Source organism: Nelumbo nucifera, chromosome 5 (genome assembly GCF_055504915.1).
Source record: "Nelumbo nucifera cultivar China Antique chromosome 5, China Antique-T2T, whole genome shotgun sequence".
In the NCBI taxonomy this organism is placed as follows: Eukaryota; Viridiplantae; Streptophyta; class Magnoliopsida; order Proteales; family Nelumbonaceae; genus Nelumbo; species Nelumbo nucifera.
The window spans coordinates 56325451-56353312 of NC_142653.1; the positions used below are offsets into that span (position 1 = coordinate 56325451).

The 27862-nt window shown below is 36.0% G+C and overlaps 1 protein-coding gene, 1 long non-coding RNA gene and 1 pseudogene across 25 annotated transcripts; 1 reads left to right on the forward strand and 2 right to left on the reverse strand.

Moving 5' to 3' along the window:
* Positions 1 to 5549: 5549 nt before the first annotated feature.
* Positions 5550 to 6207, reverse strand: LOC104596806 (uncharacterized). The gene has a single exon (XM_010258101.3). The coding sequence runs from the start codon at positions 6182 to 6184 to the stop codon at positions 5708 to 5710; it is 477 nt and encodes a 158-aa protein (XP_010256403.1). The 5' UTR covers positions 6185 to 6207; the 3' UTR covers positions 5550 to 5707.
* An 8072-nt stretch (positions 6208 to 14279) lies between these two features.
* LOC148791632 (uncharacterized) lies at positions 14280 to 25402 on the reverse strand. 23 transcript variants are annotated; one of them, XR_016076729.1, is made up of 9 exons: positions 25212 to 25375; positions 25075 to 25111; positions 19800 to 20063; positions 19190 to 19271; positions 17224 to 17288; positions 17057 to 17102; positions 16012 to 16461; positions 15814 to 15920; positions 14280 to 14482 (listed from the first exon to the last, which is right to left on the reverse strand). It is a non-coding gene; the product is annotated as an uncharacterized LOC148791632 (long non-coding RNA). The 23 variants fall into 23 exon arrangements; XR_016076727.1 differs by lacking the exon at positions 17224 to 17288 and adding an exon at positions 19659 to 19689; XR_016076717.1 differs by adding an exon at positions 19659 to 19689 and having other exon boundaries at positions 16012 to 19103; positions 25212 to 25399.
* Positions 22489 to 25065, forward strand: LOC104596919 (two-component response regulator ARR5-like; annotated as a pseudogene). The gene is made up of 7 exons (XR_016076168.1): positions 22489 to 22576; positions 22962 to 23153; positions 23268 to 23347; positions 23444 to 23516; positions 23620 to 23690; positions 23975 to 24148; positions 24306 to 25065. The product of XR_016076168.1 is annotated as a two-component response regulator ARR5-like (transcript).
* Positions 25403 to 27862: the final 2460 nt, after the last annotated feature.

Consider the following 27862-nt stretch of genomic DNA (forward strand, 5'->3'; position numbering starts at 1 on the left):
ATAATTTATCTTTTCATGAAGCCAGGCCAGGTAGGGTTGCAAAGGGATTGAATCGAATTAGATAGGTATCCAAATTTGATTCATTTATATTTGAATTTAAATTGGACTGATATCCATCACACACACAGTGTGTATGTATTGAAACCGTGTATGGCTCCAACCTTAAGGATGTAGGAAATGGAATCTAAGAGTAACTTCTGCCTTATTCCCTTAGAAATGACAAGAATGCTATTTTCCGAAAATTACAATGGTATCACACATAAGACAAATTTATTCTCTTTACCTTATTATGTAATTGCCTCTATGATATTCGAAAATTATAAGAGTGCCATATATAATTATTTATGATTATATCAACCTATAAAATAAAACGTCATCCCTCTTCTCTCTATCTAAAATTTATTTATTCATTCATTCATTTATTATTATTATTATTATTATCATTATTATTATTGTTATTATTATTATCTAAGCATTTATTTATTTAATAAAATTAAATAAATTATTTATAAATCATTAAAATAAAGGAAATTTGACATTGAGAGAAAGATTTTAATAGACATTTTATTTATTTATTTAGAAATAATTTACTCACAAATTATTCTCTCCCCTTGAGCCCCAATATGTAGGGCTATCAACGGGTCGGATCGGATTTGAGCTCGATATTTATGAGGATGGTCAAAGTGTAAGTGGAATGGAGGGGGGGGGGGGGGGGGGGGGGACCATTGCAGTTGAGAGTAGGGGACCAAGGCTCCCCTAAGTCCCCTTAGTTCCACCCCTGGGGTTGGGATTAAACCTATTTGTAGGTCACGCTAGACTTTGCCTTTATATCAATAGAGCATATTTAGGCCCAAGTCTGAGCATGAATGGACCATCAGGCCTAAATTTTGAGCCTAAACTTAATTGGAAAATTGAGAAAAAAAGATTTGTATTCTTTATTTAACAACAAAATTGATTTATTTATATAAATTAACTTTAAAAGTGAAAAATTTACTTATTTATTTATTGTTTTATTTTATTAAATTAAATATATTGTTATCCATAAATTTGTATCTATTTAATTTAACATGTGTCCAATATTTTGGATTGTCAATGAATCGGGTTTGGTTCTAGATAACTTGGAGCAGTCATGTCCTAGTAATAAATGAATATTTATTTATTTTACAAAATTCAATAAATTGTTATCCATAGATTTCTGTTTATTTAATTTACTAAATTATTCAATAAATTAATAATTTATTTTACTAACAAATATTTCTCTTTCCTCGAGCCTAATAATTTAGGACCATCAATAGGTTACGTTTGGGTTGGGTAGGGGTAGAGATAGGAATTTTTTATGAGGGGGCCAAAATCTAAGTGGATTGGGGGTTAGGGGGGAATAAATGTGGATGGCCATTGGGGGGACAACCATTGGGAGGGGAGTGGGCGAGGAGGGACAACCTATTCACAGGCCATGCTGGGCTTTGTCTTTATGTCAATAGAACATATTTAGGCCCAAGCCTGAGCATGATTGGACCATCGGGTCTAGATCTTGACTTCAAAACCGAAAATTTTATTTTATTAAATATATTATTATCCATAAGTTTCTACTTATTTTAAGTAAATCTTTTCTCTTGAAAACTTTTAATTAAAAAAATTTACCTTTTGAAAATTCATTTTTTCCTATACAAATCTACCTTTTCACAAGGGGCCCCTCTGCTATTAAATAATTTAAACTAAAATGATCAAAATATCATATATTATGAGAAAACGAAATAACGACTTTGATATTATATTTTATGAACAAATGAGTTGAAAATTGCTTGAATGACACTTGAGCATATGCAATTTAGTATAAACACAATATTCAAACCAACTTACTAGTAGATACAATATAAATCCTAACTATACATGAAAATATGTATTTAAATCTAATGCAATTGGATTATATTGGATCATAGGGGTGGGTTCATATTTTATCCAATTATAAACAGATTTAATTCAGATTACCATTAATGGGATAAAATTGAGTTTGAATTTGGGCAATCAGATACAATTTGCAGCCCTAAAGCCAGGTGGAACTGGGAAGCTGGGGATCTCTTCACCAATTGCTATAATTAGAGTTGCAACTTGGGTTGGGTTGGTCCATTGTGACCTGAGTGATTAGGGTTCAAATCTTAGGAACAGCCTCTCTGTATATATAAGGATAAGGCTGTGCATATCTGTCCCTTCCCAAAGGCTGCATTAGTGGAAGTCTCGTGCATTGGGTTGCCCTTTTTAGAGTTACAACTTACAACTTGGTGAATAAATTTGGGTTGGGCTCGAGTTGAGCCTGATTCCAGTGGAGCTCTAGGCTTCGTTTGGGTTGAAAACTTAGAATTGACATAAAGGGTTGGGATCTCGAGAAACTGGAGCCCAAATATTGTGTGACAGCCAAACCCAAGCCCGAAAGCCCCAATTAAGCCCATCTACTTGACAATGTAGATGATTAAACTATGGTCAATACTTATGAACAAATATGTTTAAACAAACACGCATGCATATTTTATACATATTAGTCTTCTATTGTATTTCTAATTTGAAATGAAACCCAAAGGTAGAGATGACCTTGAAGTTATCTTGAAGGAGGTGGGTCCAATTGTGAAACTAGATTGTGATATTGAGAAAATGAAAAGAACCATATACCCAGTCGCCCAAGGAGGAATTCAAAGCCACATCAAAGTATTCTACAAAAATATTTTTGACCTCTGCATCAACTGTGAGGCCACAAATATTTTGAGTGTACCTAGTTTAGAAGGAATAGATCAGACGAAGGTTGGACTATGGTCCAAAATAAAAGGAAGCCCAGTTCCACCAAATCAAAGGATGACGTTCGAAAGTAGGGTGATAGAACAACAGACAGAAAGAATGATTGAAAGTGGTTCACGATGAAAGACCAGTGGGCTCAAGCAAAAATCCATAGAGTGGAACAGGCAAGGGAGGCATCAAAAACAAGATTCATAAACGCTAGCCATGCAACAATTGAACCTATTCAAAACAACATAGTTTAGACAAAATGGATTCAGAAATCAACCGTGTCAAATTCAAGCGTCAGCGATCTGACAGATTTGATTATGGATAATTTCAAAAACAAAAAACACTAACTTGGTTTGTTCTCAGGATCTTGAAGGGGGCCGAAAGAATAATGGTGACCTTGTTAATATAGCTAACGAAGAAGGTGAGGAAAACACTGATGACAAGATCGACAATGATGAGGAGATGACAAATGGGTGGTTCAACCCAAACCAAGAGGAAGGAGAAGCCCTGTTAGACAATCAGTTAGCAGATGGCATGATGAATAGTAAGGAGTTAGACGAGGAAATTGCTAAGATTGAAAAGGACAACACGGGTCCTGATGATAACCCGGGTGGCCATGCAAATACTTAGTTGGAATGTAAGGGGGTAGGAAGGACTACCCTCCAACGTCAAATTTCAGAGCTTAGTAGGTGTCATAAGTTAGGGATGTGTTTTCTTATGGAAACTCGAGTTCAGCCTAAAAGAGCGAAAAAGATAGTTAAACCCTTATGTTATGGATTCTGTGGGGTTGTCAGGAGGTCTATGGGTTTTATGGAATAGTGATGTTTGTAACCTTCAAATTTTAATGTCTAACGAAAGATCAGTCCATGTTTGCATCAATCAGAACAATTCTAATGTTGATTGGTTTTGTACATTTATTTATGCTCCCCTTAAACAAAAAATCGTGTGGAACTGGGTCAAGGAAATTGCATATAATACAAATGGGCCCTGGCTCCTAATAGGAGACTTTAACAATTACCTTTCTAGAGAGGGTATAAAAGGCAGAAGGGAGGTCATAAACAGATAAACAAGGGATTTCAATAAATTCATTTCAGATTGTAGTGTCTCGACTCTTGAAATGAAGGGAAATAAGTTTACTTGGAGGAATAAAAGTACTTGGGAAGAGCTGGACTGCGCAATTGTAAATGTAGAGTGGAGGGAGATTATTTCCAATTCTATTCTTAAGAATCTCCCCTTTTGGTAGAGGAGGCAATTTTTCACCCAATCCGCTGAATCCGCCCAATCCACCCAGAATCTAATCCGCACAACCCACCCATTCACTTCGTGGGTTGTGTGATCAACCCATCACCCAATCCATCTATTTAAATGGGTTGGGTTGGGTTGTGGATAACCGTTGGGTTAACCATTACAAAAATAAGTATTAATTCCTTAGCTTTTTTTATTTTCTTCATTTGAATTAAATAATTTATAATTAATACATTAATTTTTTATTAATTGTTCACTAAATTTAGTTTTGTCTTGAATCAACGCACTTCACCTAACATAAATCCAAATCAATTTCACCCAAGTTCGGATCAGTTCAACGCACCCGATCCAACATATACCGATCCGGGTCAGCTTGAATTTGAAATAGACCTCAAACGGGATGGCTCGGTATCGCTTGCTTTGCCCGGTTTGGGTCGTCTAGTCCAACCATTATTCACACAGCCCGGCCCGACCCAACACAAGCTGATTCGGGTCGACCCAAATCCAAAGTAGGTCGAACAGGTGAAGTCCAGACCCTAAACCACCCCACTTGCTTTGCCCGGTTCGAATCATTGGTTTGGCGCGTATCCATACAACCCAAACCGAATCCGGCACGGGTCAACAATGCTAGCTGACCTAGATCCTTTGGAGCCTCTGACTTGGGACCGACCTGAATCTGGCTCGGTCCGGTCCGACTGAAGTGAACCAGTCCAACTGGGTCTGGCCCAACCGAACTGAACCGACCCGATCTGGTGTGGTCTCGACTGGTCCGAATCGGTTCAATTGGGACCTGGTCTGACCGGACTGGTCCATATCTAAATGGTTCAATTACTCTTGATGTGATTAATTCAAAGACAATCCAATTAGATAGTTCAAGTTGGTCTAACTGATTTGAACCTAAGTGGTTCGTCAAACCCGAAGCCCGAACATAGTTAAATGGCTTTACTGCTTGTGTAAATTTGAATTCCATACTTCCTAATTTGATTTGAATTCGACTGTTTACACCCCTACTAATAAAGGAGCATTTAGGGGTTGGACTTTTGATAGAGCTTGAGATTTAGTGTTTTAGGTTCTGAAAGTAAAGTGGAAATTGTAGGAGTGGCAATGGGGCAGGCATCTACTCCGCATAATTGAGGAATTCCTGAATTTTCTTTGGTTCAAGGCAACCACTTAAAAAGCATCAAATTCAGAAGTATTTTAGAAATATGGTTATAAGAATTTAGGGAATTTTAAAAATTTAAATATAGGAATTTGGGGGTATTTTAGAAATGGGATTATAGAATCCTAGAGGTGTTAGGAATTTACAAAAAATTTGGTGTACTTTATAAATTAATATATATTAAATTTTGGGATATTAGTAGGGGCAGGTTTGAGAAATCATATAGAAACCCTGTCCCGGGCCTATCACCACTTCGGGGCAAAAATATTTTCTCTATCCCCGCCCCATCCCCATCTAATATTGAAAATAGTAGTTTCAAACTGGGAACAAATTGGATATGGCCGGATTAACAAAGAAAATTTGGCTGTAAGTCAAATTATTAAATTTAAAATATGAATCTAACAAATTCATACAATTAATACATGAACAAATGAGCAAAGAAAAACTCGCAAAGGCCATCAGAATGAAGATGGACATACATACATAACGAATTTAAATTAATTAATTGCTAGAAAAGAAACGAGTAGTTTAAGCATAACTGCACATGCCGTATGCACAGGAGCTCCCTTTGTTGCATTTGTTGTTGCATTGGCCACAATTCTTCTTGTCAAACAAAGGGTTAACGCATTCGCCCTCGCAACATATCTCTGGGTGTCTGCACTTTCTCCCACACATTCCACAGTTGAGCCTGTCTGTAAGCACATTAACACACTTCTTCTTGCAGCAATCAGGTCCAGAACTTCCCTTGGCACGACAAACTCTAGGAAACTTGTTACAAGTCATCACAGCCGTTTTAGCATTTACTTGTGCGAGGAGTCGACTTGTCCCTCGGAGGGAAGATGGTTGCCCAAAATCAGACAATGGGAAATCTTCATCAGAATTACTATCATCTTCATCAACCTCCAGTACTGCTACTTCTTCATCAGTAGTTGGTGTTGCAGCAAAACTAAAAGCTAAAGCAGCCATAGCAATTGCTAAAATGAGGAAGATCTTTAATGACCTCATTGTGAGAGAGAGAGAGATTTGAAAGCAGTTATGTTTTTGGATGGGGGATAAGGAGAGGGTGGTGGGTATTTATAGAGAGAGAAAGAGAGAGAGCAAAATAAGTATGCTAGAGAGGGAATGCATGGGACTACATGCAGTAATTCAAGTGGGGTGGTCTAATTCAACGGCTACCTCGTCCAAGTAAACGAAAGTTAGGCTCCCAAAAAATTCCTAAAACGTCAAACGGTAGGCAGGCAAAGCGAGGAGACTTCATCGTTTTGGACTTGAGAAAATGAAAGGCAGTCGAAACCCCAAATTCCGACGAGTCCGAATTAACAGCCACAAACGCTGATAGCTTGGCAACAGTGTTGGCTTAGAGCATTGCTCACAGAAGATATCGTACCGTTATTCTGGTATTAGCTCATGATTCATGAACAATAACAATGTTCACTGTAGAGAGTTCTTACCACGTGGCAAAATTTCTTGTTCATGGGATGATGATTGATGATAGCTAGCTAGCTAGCTAGGCTAGCTTTACGTAGTATATATATGCAATAGCTAGAAGAAACCGGGCGTTACCGATGCACCATTCCTTGCTTTTGTCTTCTATTTCTGATTACTCACATAACACGTTTACGTCTCTTACCATGCTTCTTTCTCTTCGTTGATGAAATTCCAGGCTTAATAAAGTTGACCAGATGGAAGTGGAAAGACACCAATATTTGGAGATGAAATGTGAGGTTGTTATCATCCAATCTGTGGTATTAATTAATGGGCGCAGGAGCTGAGTTACTCCTTGTTGAACTATATCTATGTCATCTACACAACAAAAATACAAAATTCAGTTGACCTTTTTTCTGCCTAGGACTAGGAGAATGTTGACCCACACAGTGCAGCTACCAATTTAGATGAATACGACATGCAATAATAGTATAATAATCCATGGGCTGTTATCTCATGATAGTGATACACCCTCACTGACTTTCTTTTTAATTTATAACCCTAACTTTTCAGATATATATATATATATATATATATATATATATATATATCTAGAGGCCCTTGTGGGATATTTGCCGTTAAAAAACTAAGTGTTTGTGTTTGTAGGAATTAATGCTGAATACAATGATGCCGCTCTATTCAATTCTATTTTTGAACCAAAATTCCAAAAATCAACCCCTTATTTCACTGAGGGTGAATCCAACTGTTGGTGTGCCATGAGCAATAAAATTAATTAAGAAGGTAAATTATGTGGTTAAGGTTATTTTTGTCAATAAAAAATAAATATTGCACACGTGGACCACTTTTGTCATGGTCACAGAAGTTGACTTGAAGAAAGTATATGACCCCTACATGTATCAAAGTCGGAGTAAATTTGGTGGTTAAATGCACACATCTCGTATGTTACCACATGGCAGATACAAATTAGGTACATCATTTGTATATGGGTTTGCATAAGAGGGTCTAATAGCTCGTAAAGAATTCGGCTCGTAGCTACTCTTACGTTCATCACGTTGCATAAACCCCATTTGATAATTTCTTCTCTCCAATCTCCTCCTCTCCATTGTGTTTTATTATTAGTTTGATTTGCATCTTCATGTGTCTTACCGGTAAGTTTTTTGAAGCAAAAAAAGGAGATGTCCTCTCGTCATGCAAACCTCTTCCACAAGGCCATGCCCCAGAAGTACTTGAAGGAGATGGAGGCTCGGCCAAAACACTTTAATTATGTTTTAGGTAATATACCCACTTTAATTAATTAAATGCTGAGATGCAACATGTTGCGAATAATAGATTTTGTTGAAGGGTGATTTGACACGATCTAGTGAGAAGGGGACATGTGGATGTGATCAGATCAGGGGATGACAACTCAGCTCAGCAACTCTAGTTTGCAACATTCGGAGCTTGGGTATTCAGTTACCTCGGCCCAAATCCCACCTCGGTGTAGAGATACCTTGGTATCCAATCCAGTTCGAAACTATAGAATCGAAGTACCATATCGGAGCTAATGACCCGAATCACTACGTAACCGACTCCAAAGGCCTCTCCAAAGGATCCCGAGTTTCTCGAAATCACGATGAGCCAACAGATCCCAAGTTTCTCGAGATCACGATGAGAAGTTGTCCTGGCTCCACTGGAGTCGAAAGTGAAACAATAAGTATTATCTACACACCGAAACAAACCTTATCTCCACACCCCGGAGATCTCGGAGCTCTTTCGTAAAGCTCATGACTACTTCATTATATAAAGGCATGAAACCTCAAGGCAAAGGTATGTGTGATTACTTTACTCGCTAGCTCCCAAATTCTCAAACTTTTAGCTCGCACAACAGAGTTACTGACTTAAGCATCGGAGTGACCTCGCTAGATTAGCTACCCAGGTTCTCTAATCCATTGTCTTGCAAATACATCCAGTTCGCTGCTCGATTAGAAGTCAGATCGCCCTCCAGATAGAAACAGTCAGATCGTACAATAACAGATTTCATCTCAAAAAATGAGTACATGAACCTATTGTAAATGATTTTCTTTTTAAAGCTAGAGCTGTTACTATTTAACAAAAAAAAGTAATGAATAATGTAACTTGAATCAGCACTTTTTAGATCTTATATAAATTTTATGTCTATTTTTGGTAAATATATAGTAGAAGTAGTAACACTATGGTACTTGGTAGTGTCTCCCATGTTATTACACCAAAAGATAGAAGTTATATATACGAGAGACTATAATTGAAGAGTGATTTCAACCACAATTGTGGTAGTAGTAACACTGTGATACTCTGCTTCTGTACTTGAGTAAGAGAGAGTAAGTTATTCCTTGGAGCATTAGAAAATGAGATTCTCACCAAGTGTAGTGCAGGAATTAGTAATCATGACTGACAGAGTATGAAGAGTTAAGGGTGGCAAATGGATGGATTGGGTAAGGGTTGAATATCAAACCACCTATCTTGACTCATCAACCTACCATGATCTATCATCAATGCTTAGTAAAGGGTCGTAATCCACTTTAACCCTGACCCATCCTGACCCACTTGATCCATTCATATTGACCCTTACCCACTCTCACCCATACTGTCCACCTACTCTCACCTATAAATACAAAAGGTGGGTTAGGTCGACTTGTATATCCGAAAACAACAATGCCAAGAAAAATCTCTATCAATGATACCATGTGGTAGAAGTGGGTCGGGTCAACCTGTATACCCGAAAACAACAATGCCAATAAAATAATCTCTGTCAAGGATATGTGGTAGAAACGTGTCACGTTGACATGTATACCCAAAAACAACATTTTGAGAGAATGATCTCTATCAAGGATGCCATGTAGTAGAAATGGGTCGGTTTGACCTGTATACCTGAAAATGCAAAAATTATGCAAAGAAATATCAAAAAACTTTGCAGAAAATGTAAAAAAAGGCAGTAATATTGCAGAAAATTAAAAAACCAGAAAATTACAAAAAAATGCAAAAAATACCAAAACTTGCAAAACTTTTGTAGAAAAATTCAGAAAAAAATGCAGAAAGTACCAGAAAATTGTAGAAATGCATGAAAACACTAGAAAATGTAGAAATTAATTAGAAAAATTGCAGAGAATTCACAAAAAATGCAGAAATAACAGAAAATTGCAAACATTATGCAGAAAATACTAGAAAACTGCAAAAAATGTAGAAAAATAACAGAAAATTGAAAAATTTATGTAGACAAATCACAAATACCAAAAAATTGCAAAAATATCAGAAAATGCAGAAAATAATAAAAAAATTGCAGCAAATGCAGAAAATACCAGAAATTTTCAAAAATTGCAAAAAAATAGTAGAAAATTGCAAACATTATGCAGAAAAATAGCAAAAAAGTACCACAAAATATAAGAAAATTGCAGAAACTACATAAAATAATAGAAAAGTACAGAAAATGCAGAAAAATACAAAAAATTGCAGAAAACAGCAGAAAATGAAGAAAATACCAAAAATTTGCAGAAAATAGAAAAAGTTTCAGAAAATACCAGAAAATTACAGAAATTGTAGAAAACAGCACAAGATTGTAGAAAATTACATAAACTACAGAAACAACAAAAAATTATAGAAAATTGCAGAAAAATATAAGAAAATACCAAAAAGTTGCAAAAATGCAGAAAATACCAGAAAATTGCAGAAAAATAGCACAAATTTGCAAAAAATACAAAAAAGCAAAAAAATGTAAAAAAATGCATAACTTTTGTAGAAAAAATCAGAAAAATGCATAGTATAATGTTTTAAGAACCTTCCAATAGTATCAAAATTTAGCATGGTAAAGATGGATAGATCATAATTGGTAAACTAAGGTGGCATTTGATAGCACTTTTCAAACATTTGAATATGAAAATGTTGCTTTTATAAACGCCACCTTTGTTTGGTATTGCATCTGAAAGGTGATCTGAAAAGTTTTTTCTGATTTGAAATTTTAAGACTCAGGCCATCACTTAACGTTCTCAGACGTGTTTTAGACATGGCCTAAAGTCAAAAATCCCCTACTCCATTCAACCCCTCTCTTTCTCTCTCTCGTCTTCATACCATCGCCACTAGCCCGGTGCAACTCTTAGCAGCGACGGTTCTCTCTCTCTCTCCCTCTCTCTCTTCCCCTGCCTTTTTACCACCTGCAATGGTAGTTCTCTCTCTCTCTCTCTCTCCCCTTGTCTTCCCGCCACCGCCGTTGTGGCGGTTCTCTCTGTCTCTATCTCTTTCTCTCTCTCTCTCTCTCTCTCTCTCTCTCTCTTTCTCCCTGTCTTCTTGCCACCTGCAGCGGCAGCAATTTTCTCTCTCTCTCTCTCCCCTATCTTCCCTCCACTACCACCGCCATTACAAGTTGTAGTCACAGTTCCATGAGTAACAATAATAATAATTATTATTACTTATAAATCATTTTTAATAATTATTAATTATTTTAATATTTTTATTGAACATTAATTATTTTTTATTAATTTTACTTGTGTTATTTATTATTTATTAATTATTTTTATTAACTAGTAATTTTTAATTATTTCATTAATTTTTAAAAATTATTTTAGTTTTTATTTGTGTAAATTATTAATTATTAATTATTTTAATATTTTTATAGTCATTAATGATTTTTTTTTTAATTTTAATCATTATATTTATTAATTAGTAATTTTTAATTTTTAATTTACTATTTTTATTTGTATTGTTTCAATATTATTTTGTGGTTGAAAATTATTTTTTATGAGAATGCAAATTGAACTCAACATTTCCAAATAGTATGTTCTAGGGGTAAAATAGTAAAATTAGTGAATTTCAGATGGTAAAGGGTTGATCCAATACAAACTTATGGATTCAAAGCCTCTAAAAGCACCTATGCTTCTTTTCAGATTTTAGACAAAAAGTAACTTTTTAACTTTCTAGATATGAAATTTCAGATTTATCAAATGCCACCTAAGTAAGCAAAGAGATAAGTAATGTTTGAAAAAACAACTGATCCGGGTCCGGGCGGGATTGTTTGACACTCATCGGGTTTGGATCGTCCAGTCCGACTAGTATTTGCACAGCCCGACCGAATCCGGACCAGTCTGATTTACTTCTCTTGACCCACTTCGGGTCAGCCGGTTCGGTCCCAAACCCATGTATAAACCTGATATGGGCCAGTCCAAATCAATCCACCATTGACTGAAACCGGTCTGGTCTGACAAGATTGATCCAGATCTAGACGGTTCAACCACCCTTGATGTGCTTACCTCTAAGACAATCCAATTAGATAATTCAAGTTGGTTTGACCGGTTTGAACCTAAGTGGTTCGATCAAACCCGAAATCCGAACATAGTCAAATGACTTCGCCGCTTGTGTAAAAATAACATGCATGTAATGTGATTTGAACATTCACCACTTATGTAAATAGCAACTACTATTACGACCAAGCTATGACCAATTTATTTATTTAAAGAGAGTTAAGTGCATAAATATAAGATTAATGGGTTTGGGCGGGTTGGATTGGGTTAAAGCGGGTTTGGATTGAACCCAACCTATTTAATTTGATAATACTAGGTCATTAATGGGTTGGTCGGTTAGATGGATTGGATTGAATCTCAACCCAAACCAAACCCAACCCAACCTGCCCAATTGCCATCGCTAGCAGAGCCTCTATCACTAAATTGCCATCATGCAGGTTTCAATTCATGGTGTTCAAGGAACTGTTTTCAAATACTGACTTGATTAACCCGTGCACCTTGCATCTAATAGCATCCAAGAGTGTAGGCTTACAAGCAAATCCGTTGCTTACCTTAGAAAACATGTCAATTAATTAAATCTTATTTTAGTTTTCAAACTTAATATAGTTTTGCCGGGTCTCCTCCCAAAGAACTTAATATACCATAGAAAACTTAATATGGTTATCAAACATGCCTCAAACTCAATAGGTAGAAGTCTGTATCCACACATCTCATGCAAGGAGGATATCCTAATGGGTTAGGTCTGATCCAATTCTGGGTAGATCTGAACCTCACTGATAGATAAATGTGCAGAATCAGTTATGAACCAGACCCAATAGATTGGGTCTGTAATTATGACTCTCAAGTCTGACCTAGATATAATTGACAATCATATAATTTGACAATAAACCTGCTTATTTGCTAAATTAACATCTTGGAGATCATAGTATGGCAATATTACAAATATATCAAGAAAAAAAATAGGTATTAGACAAGACCCTATGTCCACTTATATGTGTATAATGCATGAAAAAAATCCATGTAGCTATACAAAAGAAGTCCTTGTGTTTGCTGGGTAAAAGCCTAGCTCAAGGAATTAGTCCTCATCATTCTTTTACAAGACATCTAATAATGATGTAAAATTTGTTCATCATCATCAGTGCCTTATCCCAATTATATAGGGTCAGTTATATGAATCCTACTTTGCCAATTTCTTCTATTAAAAATCATATTCACTGTTAATGTATTATTAGTGCTTAAACCATTTCAGATCAAAGTAAGTTATATCATCATACTTTGAAGCTTAATGGGGAATGGAGAATGAAAATGTATATAGAAGAATGAGATGACACAGTAAAGGGAGTAAACCATAGGTTGTCAACCTGAAATAAAATGGAGCCTAGCTCTTCTACTTTGCATATTTTTATTCATTATTGCTCATAAAAGACAATTCAAACAATCCATGTCTTTCTTGTAATTAGATCTTGATTTCGTTTAAGTATTGAAAACAGATAAGATCTAATGGAGATAAGCTTTTTTGTATATATTAGAGCAGGACCATGGAATCAAAATAGAGGCTTAAAATTAAAACATTCATGGGTTTCATGCATATCTTAACTACACATAATATTATCAAATCAGGGAATAATTTTGACTTTTCAAAAACACCACACTCTTCCATTTTGTTGTACAGTTCATGCAACTTCCGATCTCAACATTGCAACTTCTGAGGCCGTTGGTACTGAGTTAGAAATCTGAAATAAGATTTAAGTTTGAATTTCTTGATCTATAGTGCATCTTTATTCCATAGACAAGAGACAAGAAAAATATAGGATCCAAAGATTTCTTTTACCAAAAGCTTTGTAGATAGTACTTTAGTTCAAAGTAAGAGATTACAACGAAAAGCAAAATCCCATGAACCAAGTAGGAAAAAAAATGAATTGATATATCCTCTAAATTAAAGGAGACTACAAAAAAATGATTCGCTACAAGAAAATCTGTCAAAGGCGGCGGTTTGGAGCTGGCGGTCTTAAAAGACAGCCACTAGAGTGATATCTGAGGAGGCAGTCTTCCAAAGACCGCTGCCTACCTCGACTTTAGAAACTAAGGCGGCGGACCATAAGAATATGCTCGGCAGATTTTACAAAGACAAAATTTAAACCGCACTACAACAAAATCGGTATATAGTGGCAGCAAAATCCGCCGCTGTAGATTAAAAAACCGCCACTATAGAGGTTTAGCGGCGGATACATTTCCGCCGCTGTATGCACTGTCACTCTAGGTTATAGCGACGGATATATCCGCCGCTAAAAAAGTAAGGGCAGATATGTAGCGGCAGATATATCCGCCGCTATAACCTGTTCAATTTGTTCAACCTAAGAAATTGAGATAAATTTGCAATTTATCCAACCTGATTAACACATATAACATCACCAAAATTTCAAATAAAATTTAATAAAAACTAATACATTAATTAAAAACAAAAGTACATCTTAAATGTGAGTTTCATACATTGATGATATAGAAAAAGGTACAAAATTCTTATTACATATAGTAATAAATCACAAAAAAATAAAAATTGTATCTTCAATATCTTCAACAATGCCTTCTATCATTCTTGTGTTGGTTCAACCTGAAAAATAGGGCAAACAAATATAAAAGTTAGATTGTGCATGTTGAAGTATATATATATATATATATATCAAATTATACATTAAATTGAAATAGGAAATACTAAAGATTTTTTCCACTCTGAGCAGATCCCAGAGTTCAATTCAATGAGGCTTTCAGTCTCTTCGACCTCATCTCAAAATGCCAACTTGTCAATCATGGAAAAATTTGGGGATGTCTCCATACAGAGGAATCTAGTTTTTGTTTTTTTCCTGGTGGATCCATGTGTTTATCTTGCTAATCTAGGGTTAGTTTGGATTATTTATTGGGTTGAATGCCCAGATGCTCAGCTTGATCATTCAATGGGTTGAGCTATTAGTGATCTGTACACTGGGTTAGGTTGGCTGGGCTCTTTGGTATAATATGGTATGAGTTCTCAACTTAATAGTACGTCTAGTTGGCGCCTATTCTGTAGGTGTGGCATTTGGTTCCCATTTACTCGAGGTCCAGCATACCCATCTCTGTTTACTAGGTTCTGGGTCCAAAATAGAGCTCTGTTTTTTAGGTTAAGTACAGAATTGTATTGAAGAGGCCTGACTAGACTTGGTTTCTGTTGATTGGGTGCTGGAATTGTGAATAAGTTCAATTTCAGATTTAGTAACTAATGATTCTAAATCCATTTTTAATGGCACAACCAATTAATGTTAAGTTCTGTTCCGACTTCCGAATACAGTAACTTTTATATATTTTAATTAAATAATTACTATTAGACAAGAAACAATAAAAATTCTATTTAGAAAATAGAAACTCTGGCATTACTATAACCCAAAGACATTATATATTTTCTGTTTTTGAGTTTTCTATTCAAAATCCCAACTCACTGGTTTAAACTAACATGGTTATTTATTTAAAAGGTAGTAAAGGAAAGTAAAGATAAAATAATACCTATATTAATATGTCCTTTCTTGGCAGACACAGACATACACACGCCCACGCTAAGATTTTTGCTTATCTTCTAGAATCTTAATCAGGTCCTTAACTGTGTGCACAATTAGGTACCTAGTAATTTAGAATCTCCTCTTAGGTAGTTAGTTTTGTCTCTTGAGAACATGTTGATTTTGTATTTGGCCTGCTTTTTCGGGGTGTTGGGTAGTGTTACATTACTAGTCATCAGATGCATACGTAGGAGGTACATAGAGCAGCAATATATGGGCATTTCTGAAAAAGTCATAAAGTCCACATAAGTTCATCCACTACTAATAGCTAAGTGAACTGAAAAATTCCAGAATATGATTGTTAGATTGATCACTAGAAAGCACAATGGACATGCATCACACAGATAAAGGCCATTACCCAATGTTGGTCTCATTTGTCTGGGGTCTTGGGAGGGATAAGAGAAGACTGGATACGTCTTAACCTTTGGCGTTTTTGGCACGAAGTGACCACTCTCAGACTCGAACCTGCATTATCACACTTTCCAGTCTGAGATTTTACCATTATACCAAGTAATAGCCCTTGCATGCATGACAAATCAAAGTAACAAAACATTACCTGCATGGTAAGGTTTTGGACCAGAAGGCATTGATTGAAAGGAAGATCAGTGCTAGTCTTCATGGCAATGATGCTCAAACTTGATTCTCCTACACTTTTCTTCCACATAGAAGTCATTGAGCAAAGTGAAGCTGCAGTGAAGGATAAGGTAGTTGGAAGACTCTTCCTCTACCCTGCACAAGGGGCAGAGAGGGTCTGGTATGTTAGCCCCCTTAATAACATCTGTTTGGTAAGACATCTCTCTCAAGCTATTAACCATGTAAAGAACTTGATCTTTGAGGGTACGATAGACCTCCAGATGGTTTTCTAGGGAAAGAGAAAATAATTATTGTGTCCAAACCCTGATAACAAGATTTAACAGAGTACAAGCCAGATTTAGACCATTTGCAACATCTGGTATCTTGAGCTTGGAGATTAACTGATTATATTGATTTCTGCTCCTTGATGTGCCTTCAACATATCAAAATTGAAATTAATATAAAACATACATAATAACATGCATTTGCAACAAATAAAGTCACTTGCGGCTATCATGTTGTAGGGTTTCCCCTTGGTACAAGGACCAAGGAAGAAGCAGGAAGATGTTCTTGCATAGACTTTTCTTTTAATTATTAACCATGTCAAAGGGGCCTATTAAAGTTATAAAAAGCTTCTAGTTAATCAATGAGGTAAAACCAGGTCTAAAGATTCTTCGAAAGAGTAGGTCAAGGAGATCAAAACAGAAATAAAAGCATTAGCTATCCTGAGAAATGCTTCAAAACACAAATCTGCTATTCCTACATCTTCTCTAGATAGAAATCTGTCCTGAAAAGACCTCATGCATTTTCTTCTCCACTCACTATTCATTGGGCAAATTTCATATTAAAAACCCTTATCCATGCAAAACAAGCATGTCTTTGTGGGCAGTTTTCAAATTAGAAATATTTTAAAATATGGATGATGGCTAATATAACTCATGGAAGATGTCAATGCATGGTAACTGTTGAGGTCTAAGTTGACATGGACTGGGTGTTGAGCACATAAACCAATCCAAAAGGTCCCCTACCTGAGAGAAAACTTTTGCAGAGTATAAACAATGGTGTCATCATGGGCTGCAATCAGAGAAACAACTACTAAAAATCAAAAGCAACTAGTATTTGACAAACAAACAAAAGAAAATCATTAACTGATAATATGCTCATTATTAACATATTGATGGATTCAGCTTCTAACATGAATGTATGAAACATTACACATCGGTCTTCCATCCAATACTGAAACTTCACCCCAAGGTCCTTCTGGATCAGCTTATTGAATGAGATTTCAGAAGCTATTGCATTAGAAAAAAGAATCCAGAAAAAAGGTCCTACTGGTTCATCATATTGAATGAGATGTCAGAAGCTATTGCATTAGAAAAAGGTCCTAGTTCAGCTTATTGAATGTATGATAAATTTGCATGCAAATTCTTGGAGAGTTCGCATCATCACCATAGATACTCCTTTTATTAATTATCAGCCAAGTCTTAGCAAAATTATTTGGCTTCAGCTACAGTACTCCTCTTCTGTCCACTATTTATATATAAGATTTTTTTCTTCCTTTTTTTAGTAACAAGTGGAATTCATTCATTAAGGAGATGAAACAATGCAGAATACATCAGACTTTCCCCAAAGTTCAATTTAAGTCTTCCAGATGATGGTTGGAACCAGTCAGCTAACCTTCGTGGTCTCAAGCTATGAGAGGTTGCAACTATCTGCCAATGTCTTAATAGGTGAACCACTAAAACACCTCTGAATTCATCAGGAACTGAAACCTAATGAGCCACCCTTATCAGTAAGAAGTTCACACCACATGCATAAATGCTCACACCTACACCATACATGGTATATATGTATATGACTAATGATATTTTTCTCTATTTTTTCGTTTATTTGATTTTTGAATTCAATTTTAAAGACCAAATGAAATATGGAGAAGTCAAATATAGAAATATTGTGTGGTACCCCTAAGTGACAGTCTTCATCCTTTCAAACCCTTTATGCTACATAAACCTTCAACTGACCCAAAGGTTTTCTTTACTTGTGCTCTGTACAGCAATGAAATCACTTAAACTGCACTACTACTAAAAAGGGAATATAAACTTGTGCATTTTTAAAGTCTGTAAAAGAAAGGGAACACCTATAAATTTACAACAATATTAAGTAGTATCAGATAAGTATACTTTCCACTCCTTACTCCCTACAAGAAGGCGTACAATTAAAAGAAAGGAAAAACAAAAACAGGGGTCAAAACCCTTGGGAATTATTGAGAGAATTTATATGAAATATAGCGCCAATATGCACATGGACCCTATCTTCCTCCAAAATTATTTCTGCCTCTAAATTATATATTTTGAAATTGATAAAAACACTTGTAAGAGCATAGACATGCCAAACTATTGGTTGGCAAAAAAAAAAAAAAAACTTTGTGAAATACTGACCTGAATTGCTAGGGTCTTGTAAAGCAAGTTGCCTGATCTCTTAAAGCTCTATGCAGTAAAATTTTTATGAACACTTTGAGTACTCTATTAAGCAAAGAAAAGCACAAGGCGGTGACAGATGGTAGGACAACATGCAAGGGCTTGGGAAAAGTGCTCTGTTTGGTACCAGATTTCTTTGTCCTCCACTTGTAATCACTTGTGCTAAGCCAGCTTAACTAAGGCTCGTTTCTAACAAAAAGATCTTGGAGGATTTCATCTTTCTACATGAGAAACCATAATTCCCCTTTTGCAACTTCTCTGTAACCCCCCATGGAGCTCTTCATCCATATTTCTACTCTCCCTTGAGTTGTAGAGGTCCATGTTATCTGTTTACCAGAACCTTTAGCTCTCTTATAGTGGTGCTATGCACTCCAACTTTTTTTTTATTTGAATCAGTAACTTTCATTAAAAATAACAGTTAATCATTATACACTGTCAACAACTCAGAGCATGAGGGTTTGTCCCAATCAATTTCAATAATTAGAACAGAACTCAAAAAAGGTTTTCCCTGAAGGTCCCCTGCTTTGCCAAAGTATCAGTCACAGAATTGGCTGACCTCTTTACCCACTTGAAAATTACTCCAACATCCCTTGCTACACTGAGTAAACAAGAAATGGTTCTTACGCCACAAACTGGGTATAAAAGAGTAGAAGGGAAAAGGAAAATTAAGAAGAGATAACTTACCTGTTGACAAGATAGATCGATGTTGAGCTGAGAATAGTAGAGGGAAAATGGAAGGCTTCTTGTACGGTTAGAAAAGTTTGACCTGCAAAGCCCATCCAAATATTCAAGAGATAGTAAAATCGACTATGTTTAGATGCTCTCCCTGAGATATAATCAAATAAACATTTTACTTTTAAATTTATTCAAGGAAATAGGGAATGCTTAATATTCCCAAAAAAAATAATTTGGGTAGAATAATTTAAAAACAAAAGACAATGGAAAATGAAGAAAGAATTGATACCAAAACACACCATGTTCACGTGGTAAGAGTTTTAGAATGCTGAACTTAGAAAACTCAGAAGGAGCAAAAATTTTGGTTAGGTCTTGCTTATTTTTTATTTTCCTATTTCTTCTTGGTTGTGTCTTTCTTTTTATAAAGGATTTAATCAAACCATATCTTGATGTTGCAGGGAGGGATGAGAGTGTATACTCAAAGATGGTTCCTTTGATGGTTTGATCTACTGCATAAAAAATGGGACAAACGAAAAAAGAAAAAAAAAAGTGTAAGAGAGAGAATGAGAGAAAAAGGAAGATGAAAGGGGGAGAGAGAGAAATCGGTGCAACAACTTACCTGAGTTCACTTCGGTTCAGTTCTTCTCATCTGCCGAAGGGAGGAATGGCAATGAGGGAGTTCACTTCGATGGTCTAATCGGCAAAGAGAAGAGTTTCGTCTGGTCTGCTGCAGTAAAATAGGGAACGAACGAAAAGAAAAAATTATGAGAGAGATTATGAGAGAAATCAGTGACTTACCTAGCCGGAGTTTCAGTTGGTTCTTCTCATATGCCGAAGGAAGGAGAGGCGACAGATGACGAGCAAAAGCTTGGAAACCTGGAATCTGCAAAGAGAAGAGAGGGGTTTTTCGCTGGTGAGGTTTTGGGGGAAGACGAGGGAAGGTGGGCGCTTTATTTGCGCGGGATAAAAGATTTAACCGTGCTCTTATGTTTTTGATGATTTTAGTTTGAGTGTTCTATAGCGGCAAATATTCATCCGCCACTATACCTAACCGCACCTACAGCAGCGGATTACACTACTCGCCGGTTGAAAAAAAGATATATAGCGGCGTCTTTCTTAGTGTCGCTAAGAAATCCGCCGCTATATATCGATTTTGTTGTAGTGCCGGTCTAAAAGACTGGTATAGAATAAACGCGCGCGGGGAGGCAAAACTCCTCATTTTCCGTTTGAACGCGCGCGGAGAGGCAAAAATCTTCATTCTCCGTTCAAACGCGCGCGGGGAGGTAAAAATCTTCATTCTCCATTCGGTTTCGACTGTTTTATGCAAAGTCCTCTTCGAGCGTTCGATAGAGAAGAGAACGGTTCTGCGATAGAGGTAACAATTTCTGCATTCGATCTCTGGAAATGAGAGAGGCAAATATATTCTCATTTCGATTCGATCGTTGAAGTTGAACTCTCATTTTGATTTTTTTTTTTCGATTTTAGGTCGCTTCCCTCATCGGAAGAGAGATCCGACTTTATTTTCCAAATCCATCGATCTGCCTTTATTTCCAGAGAGGTATGTATGATCTTCCTTCATTTTCACTTCATTAAACCTTTAATCTGTTCTGTAAAATATTTCTTCGTCCTCATCCAACTTCTCTGACCGCAAAATGATCACATGGTACCACCATTTCTAATCGTAGAAGATATCAACTTCAAATCCGGGACTGAGTTGACTGAGGTAATGTGCCTTCTCCTCTCTCTCATCAACTATATACTTTAGACTTGGGATGTTATCTTATTATGGAATCCATGTGCTTTCTTGGTAACGATCTATGTGTGATGTTATTTTCCTTCTGAGTAACAAAACTATCGAGTAACAAATTTGCCCGCTCCATATAAGTGTTCTTCATTTTTTAGAACACTTCCATAGATATTCCTCATTTGATTGATTATACTGTGAAGATGGTTCAGGCTCGTGTGAAAGAATATCTAACCAAGACAACTTCCACAGATATTCCTAATTTGATTGATTATACTATTGGTCGATTCGTGCTTTATCCATATACAGAGTAGAATGGATTCTCATTCTGAAACAGCAGGCCATGGGATTCAACAAGGGCAGAGAGTGCTGCAAAGGTTTAGACTAGGAAAAGACTTAAACTATACAAAATTGTCAATTAAGGGAGAACCCAAATTGGTGGTGGGCTGGATGCAGGATGAGGAAAGAACTCCTGGACAATATAGAAACATTATGAGGGAGATGATGAGCTCAAAAGAAACAGAATTGTATATGCAACTTGGGTTTATAGATCAGCTAACAGATTGATAGATGCTTTGGCAAGGAGTGGACAGAGATCTTCAACCCCAATATATACAGGAGTTATCTGAAAAGACAAGCATGCAAGATCTTCAACCTGCAATCTGAGATTACCAAAATAGGAAGAATGAGTAGTAAAATTTTGAATTTGAAATACAAACCTTAGTAGTCTGGGTAGCAGAGAACAAAGCTATTTGCCTTTCCTAGCATACCACAAGACACCTCAATTAACTCATGATGCAGAGAACAAAGTTATTCTAACTCTGTTTTTTTTTTTTTTTCTTTGATGTCTTATTATGACATTAGTGTGGTATTGGAAGTGATGAAGATGCAAGCCATTTAGACAATCCTTTCTACTTTGGAGCCCTTGATCCGTAAAGTTGTAAGTGCATCAATCCTTTCTACTTTGTTAAATAATTTGTCTTTAGTAATATTAAAATACTGAATGAAGATTCGAAGTTTGACATTCCATTTCTCTGTGATTTTGATGCTGCCAGAACCTTACAAGTAATTCCACATTATCTTTTCCCAAGTTTTGGCTTTGGCTACTTTGTTGCTATAGATGTTGGTTCTAGAATATCATTCGGAGATCTAATTTGGGACTAATTTGTATCATTAAATCATTATGCAACTATCATATAATTGGGACTCATTTATCTACTTTACAGATTTCAATAATATTTGCCTTGGTTCAAATTCAGTAGCTTTCTTTTTTTTTTTTTGGGTTATCATGCATTTGACATTGTTTTTTTGTCCATTTTTTGGTTGCACCTAAAGAAATATTTATGAGTTAAAATATTGTTTTATGAGGGATTCCATTTGCTTTCTTTTTGCAATACCTCTTAGTTTTCTGTATAGCTTCTCACTGTATAGTTGCTGATTTATGTCTAGGGGTAATTGCCCTTTTTTTGGCTAATGAAATTATACTTTATTAGGATATACTCTTCCATGCCTTGATTATTTGTGTGAAGCCATTGGTAAATACTACAAGATGGTTTGTTGATCCATGACTGAGCTTCACATCTCAAAAGTTAATGATTCTGTGTATCAGTGGTGTGAAGTATGTGCTCCATTTGTCAATGATCTCCAATGGGGTGTAAGAAGAGTCTTAAAGAACTGAGTGGCAATCTGTTTTGAATATGTGAGTTTGAGATTCCGATACCATTTCAATAGGATAAAATAAATGATGGAAGGTTTCAGGATTTTCTGAGCAGAGAGAACAAGTTAAATCTATGTAGCCAGTGATAACATTTGTCTTTTGTTGATAAACCTTTCCATAATATTTTCTATATGAAAATTTGAAACGGTATGGATGAGTTCATTTCACCATTTGGGTGCTACTGTCTAGTGATACAGAGAATATGAAGATATTAATTCGGGGTGATTTGCAGACTGGAAAGATAGCTAGTGTATCTAAAATTGGCTTCTAAAAAAGCAGATTTCCAGATTTGATGAGACTTGAAACAGAGAGATAACGAGGTTTGAAAGTGAATGACAGAGAGAAGCTGGGGAGTTTCCAACATTTTGATCCTTATTTGAAGGAGTGTTATGAAGAAATCGATCCTTCACTATCGTCAGCGGAATCTGATGAAGTACATGTTCTTGCGATTGACGATAGTTTTGTTGATCGGAAAGTAATTGAGCGTCTGCTCAAGATCTCTTCTTGCAAAGGTCATTTTCAAATTATTCTTCGTTGCATTTGGTTCTCATCTTGTTCTTTTTGTTTTTTAGTGTTCTGTTTTGAACTTTTTTTTGTTATCTAAATAAATATTGTTGAAATCTTAGTTACTGTTGTGGATAGTGGAAGGAGTGCTCTGAAATTTCTGGGTTTGGATGGGGAAGAAAACTCTGCAGTCGGCATGGGTGTAAGAGAATTTAGTAAGTTGTAGTCAATATAAATGATTCCTTGGAATTATTTTTTTAGTGATTAATTAAATCTTTTCATCTGATATTAATTGCAGGGTTTGAAGTTGAATATGATAATCACTGATTATGCCTGGGATGACTGGATATGAGTTGCTCAAGAAAATCTAGGTTAGTTAGATTCAATTCATATATATTCTTATAGCATTTCAACGGATTAATTCGAAAGATACTGAATTCGGTAATTACTTATTTCCTTAATCTTTCTATGCAGGAATCTTCGACCTTCAAAGAGATACCTGTGGTGATTATGTCATCCGAAAATACCTTGTCTCGGATTGACAGGTATATTAATTAAATATATCATAACACTTTTTCCAGTAATCAAAATTGAAGTATATGAATAGAAACATGCTTGAAACACTGTCAAGTCCATTTATAAAACAGAAAGTGTTCAAGATGCATCTGAGTGGGTACGGTCACTGGATTATTTGCTGGGACAATCACTAATTTCTGTTTAAAACAGTCCGAGAGAAGAATTCATTTAGTTTATTAGCTTTGACAGTTAGAAGGGGACATTGGGAGATGTTAGGAGCTGGTTTATGTTCTGTTTTGTCTAAAATGAGCAGGTGGTTGAGGAAGGGCAGAGGAATTTATGTTCTGTAGCAGATCTGAATTGTTGATTAGTAGATCAGTCCCCATGTTAAATTAATTCTTTGGAAAAAAACGAAAATGAACAATCTGCAAGTGTTATAGAATGGTAGCTGGAAGTGCAAATCATGGTGCATTTACAAAGTATCATGGTATGATGGATACAAGGCTATCTTAATTAAATACATTTATTCATATGCTTCTTATCTTCCATATTGTAGTCTCAGCAGCAAATATGGATTCTTCAAATTCCTGTACCAATATCCGAATTATGAGCTGACCTAACTTATGGTGAATCTGTTTTATTAGGTTTTAGTAGCTGAGGAGTCTAAAATTGCAGAGATGGATGCAAGCTTCAACCGGAGAAGCTGAAATACTTAGAGTTTCTGTAGAGACGCTGAAAGACTTAGAATTTCTGTAGAGACGCTGAAAGACTTAGAGCTTCTGTAGAGACAGTGAAAGGGAGAGCTTGTTCAATTTAAAAATGAACATGCATTCAGAGATGCACTACATTATTTGAGAATTTGATTTTTTTTTAATTTTTGTATTTGAACAATTGCATTCTGTATTTAAACAAATTTTAGATATTATAATAATTAATCTCCTAATTAATAGATATTGTTTCAAATTGCGTTTTTATATAAATTTAAGTTTTGATGGATGGGATTTGCATTAAGCACGACTCATAAAGCAATACAAAATACAGTACAAAAGGTATAAACAAAAATATGGCAAACGACTATTAAAAAAAATTTCTAAGTCGGCAGTCTTATTGACCGCCAGCATAGCCATATAAATAAGAACCTAAGGCGGTGGTAAGAAACATCTACGCCGACAGTCAAAACCACGCCTTATTAACGATAACCCGGCGGCTTCAATAGACTGCCGCTTTAGAGCAACATCAAAGGCGGCAGTCATTTTAACCTAAGCCAGCGGTCCAAATCTAAGGTGGCAGCTTTTTAGGGGGCGGACGCATGACTGCCAGCTTTGACCCCTTTTCTTGTAGTGATTCCAGGTAGAAACTAGAAACCATTCAATAAGAAACAACTATTTGAGAGAGTTCAGAACTTTGATGTACCTATCTGAAGCTCTGATGTATACACGACTTGAGAACTCTGAGAAACAACAACGACGAAAACAATTGAGTTGAGAAAACTACGAAACTAGTAGAGTTGAGAGAAAATCTTGCTTCAATGGCTGAGAGGACAAACTTACTTCAATGGCAGAAATAGAGAGTTGAGAGAACTGCAAAAAAAATTCGACGGCGAGTGGCTTGAAACCCTAACCTTCTATTGACCCGCTCCTTGTTCGACAGTTTGACTCTTACATCAGCTTCTCTCTCGTCCCTCTCCTTGACCCAAGTGACCCTAATCCTTTTTGACCCAATGGGTACCCTCGACCCAACCTACCCATACCTCTTTTTCCTTGATCCTAATGGGTCACTTGACCCATATAACCCACTGCTGAAATGGGTGGGTTGGGTGGGTCAAAAGGGTTAGGGTCAAGAATGCCACCCCTAGGAAGAATTGAGCCTTGTAAAGGAGAGACTGCAAGGCACCAATAGTTTTCTTATACAACGAGGCATTTAGAAATGGAGTGCTTGAAAACTGGGACCGGATCATCTACCCATGGAGTGCGCCCCACATCCCATCCCATCCATGCATTGGGAGTATTAGAATAGCACACACAAATCAATAAATCCAAGATATATTTGCATTGAGAGAGGAAAAAAACCGACTTGTGAATCTCTTAAATACAAGAAAATAATATAGATCACCTAAGTCCTTTGAGAGTAAATTATTGTTGCATAGCAATAATCCCCAATAGATTTTTGGAACTTAGGCGGTTTCCATCAACAACTATGACACTTCATCAAGAGAACTTTCTCCAACGTTTTAAATCTACAAATTATCCTAACTGGATGAAATGAGCACCGATATGGAGAGATCAATGAGCAATGGTCTAGCGAGATCAATAGAAAACGTTCATATTGTTGGAAGGGTTAGAAATCATATTAAACATGGCTAAACCAGGTTTAGTGGCTGGCCGAATTTTTAAAATTTTTCTAACTCTACCTGGGAGTCAATTTTCCAATAATTTTGAAATTTGACATTTTGGGATCAAACTTGCATTGAACTAGACTAGATTTGAAAACTAAATTAAAACTGATTATACCTAATACAAAGATCATAATGTGTAGCTCCTAGAGTGGTAGTTCATGCTCAATATTAATTCCAAAATCAAACTCCAACTGAAGATGGCATAGTGTATACGTAAAGCCGATTCAGAAATATAGTTTCAATAAAACTTGTTTCCAACTTGCTTTGATCGATGTAGGTATATGAACCTAATATCCATTGATGTTTTTCTTGCAAAAGCACAATAGAGAACTAATGGAAATCGTCCCTTATCACAACTGGGTTGAATTAGGGTTTTTGGAAGGCAAGGGAGAAGAGAAGAGAAGAGAGCAAGAGAGTGGAGAGAATTGGTGAATTCCCCCTTCCCCTCTTAGTCTCTTATATAGAGCACTTTCCTAATTTTATTAGGAGTTGATCCATATCAAATTTGGATCATGACTTTATCTATAATTGATAATCATTATCTTCTTAAGAGAATATATTCTCCATACCCATTTTCAATCCAAATCACATGACAACTTAACTAATCATATTAGTAATGATCCTTAGGCCCATTTTCCTTAACGCTTCGCGTTCCAAGGTGTTGCATGGCCACTTTGGGCATGAATATTGTATAACGTGGCACCCACAAAGGTCTCATACAATTTCATAAGGGTTCGACCCCACCTTTAGAAGGGGTTAAGCCGAATTCACTACTTAGGATTTGAGAACCCCTGACACAATCAACTTAGGCTTAGTTTGGGGCCAACATTTGCAAATCAATGACCCTTAGATTCAGCTAGCCTATAAAGACCCAAGAACAATGAACTTATGCAAGATAAATTTTATTAGATAATCATCCTTATAGTGGTCTCTTACACCTAACTTATTGACCCATAATCATCAAAACATTGCCCATAGGGAAAGACTTCTTCCCTGACTGCAAAATGCATTGTCACACTCTCTACTCGGATGAATCCCGGGATTAAAATATTTTGCAAACATTTTTCATAAGATAATAATATAACATATAAATACGTTTTGCAAATTACATTTCAAGTACAGTTGAAATCCATTACCGGTAGTTTAGGTTTCCATCAAAGAGAGTGTAAACCCTAATATTCACTTTGTCTAACAAAGGAGCCGATCCTATCACTATGATCACCTACACTGGTAATTTCTTAAACTGCCCTAACATACTCAGATATTTGATCCTCAATGCATCTCACTGGTTGGCATATAAAAGACAACTCAGTTCTAAACCATGTGCAGTATCATAACCTAGTCTAGGGTTAAATTCAATTTTCTAGTTTTTTCTATTTATTTTCAAGGTCAAGGGCATAGCTGAAAATTGGTTTGGATTCAGTGTTTCTTCTAAACACCCATTGGTTGTTCTTGGGGTCTAACCCTAGTAGGGGGTCACAGTACTTGATTTCACCTCCATTGAAATTCATTATCCTCGCCTAAAATTAAATCACAATTGAATTTTATTAACCTTATCACATTCACAATTCACACATACATTTGTTGCATTACTAAAAATCATTTCACAACCTTAGTTTCATTAGGAAATTAGTCTCATCACAAATTCATAAAAGATATTCACTTCACAATACTAAATAAACTCAATCATCACCTTTCCCTCTTGATTTTAAACCACTAGAGAGTCACAAAGAATCACTAATCACCTACCACAACACATGTGATGGTTATAATCATCACTAATCACCCAAAAATTATGTTGAACCT

Coding starts and splice junctions, on each gene's coding strand:
- LOC104596806 (XM_010258101.3), bottom strand. CDS start 6,184: ATGAGGTCATTAAAGATCTTCCTCATTTTAGCAATTGCTATGGCTGCT.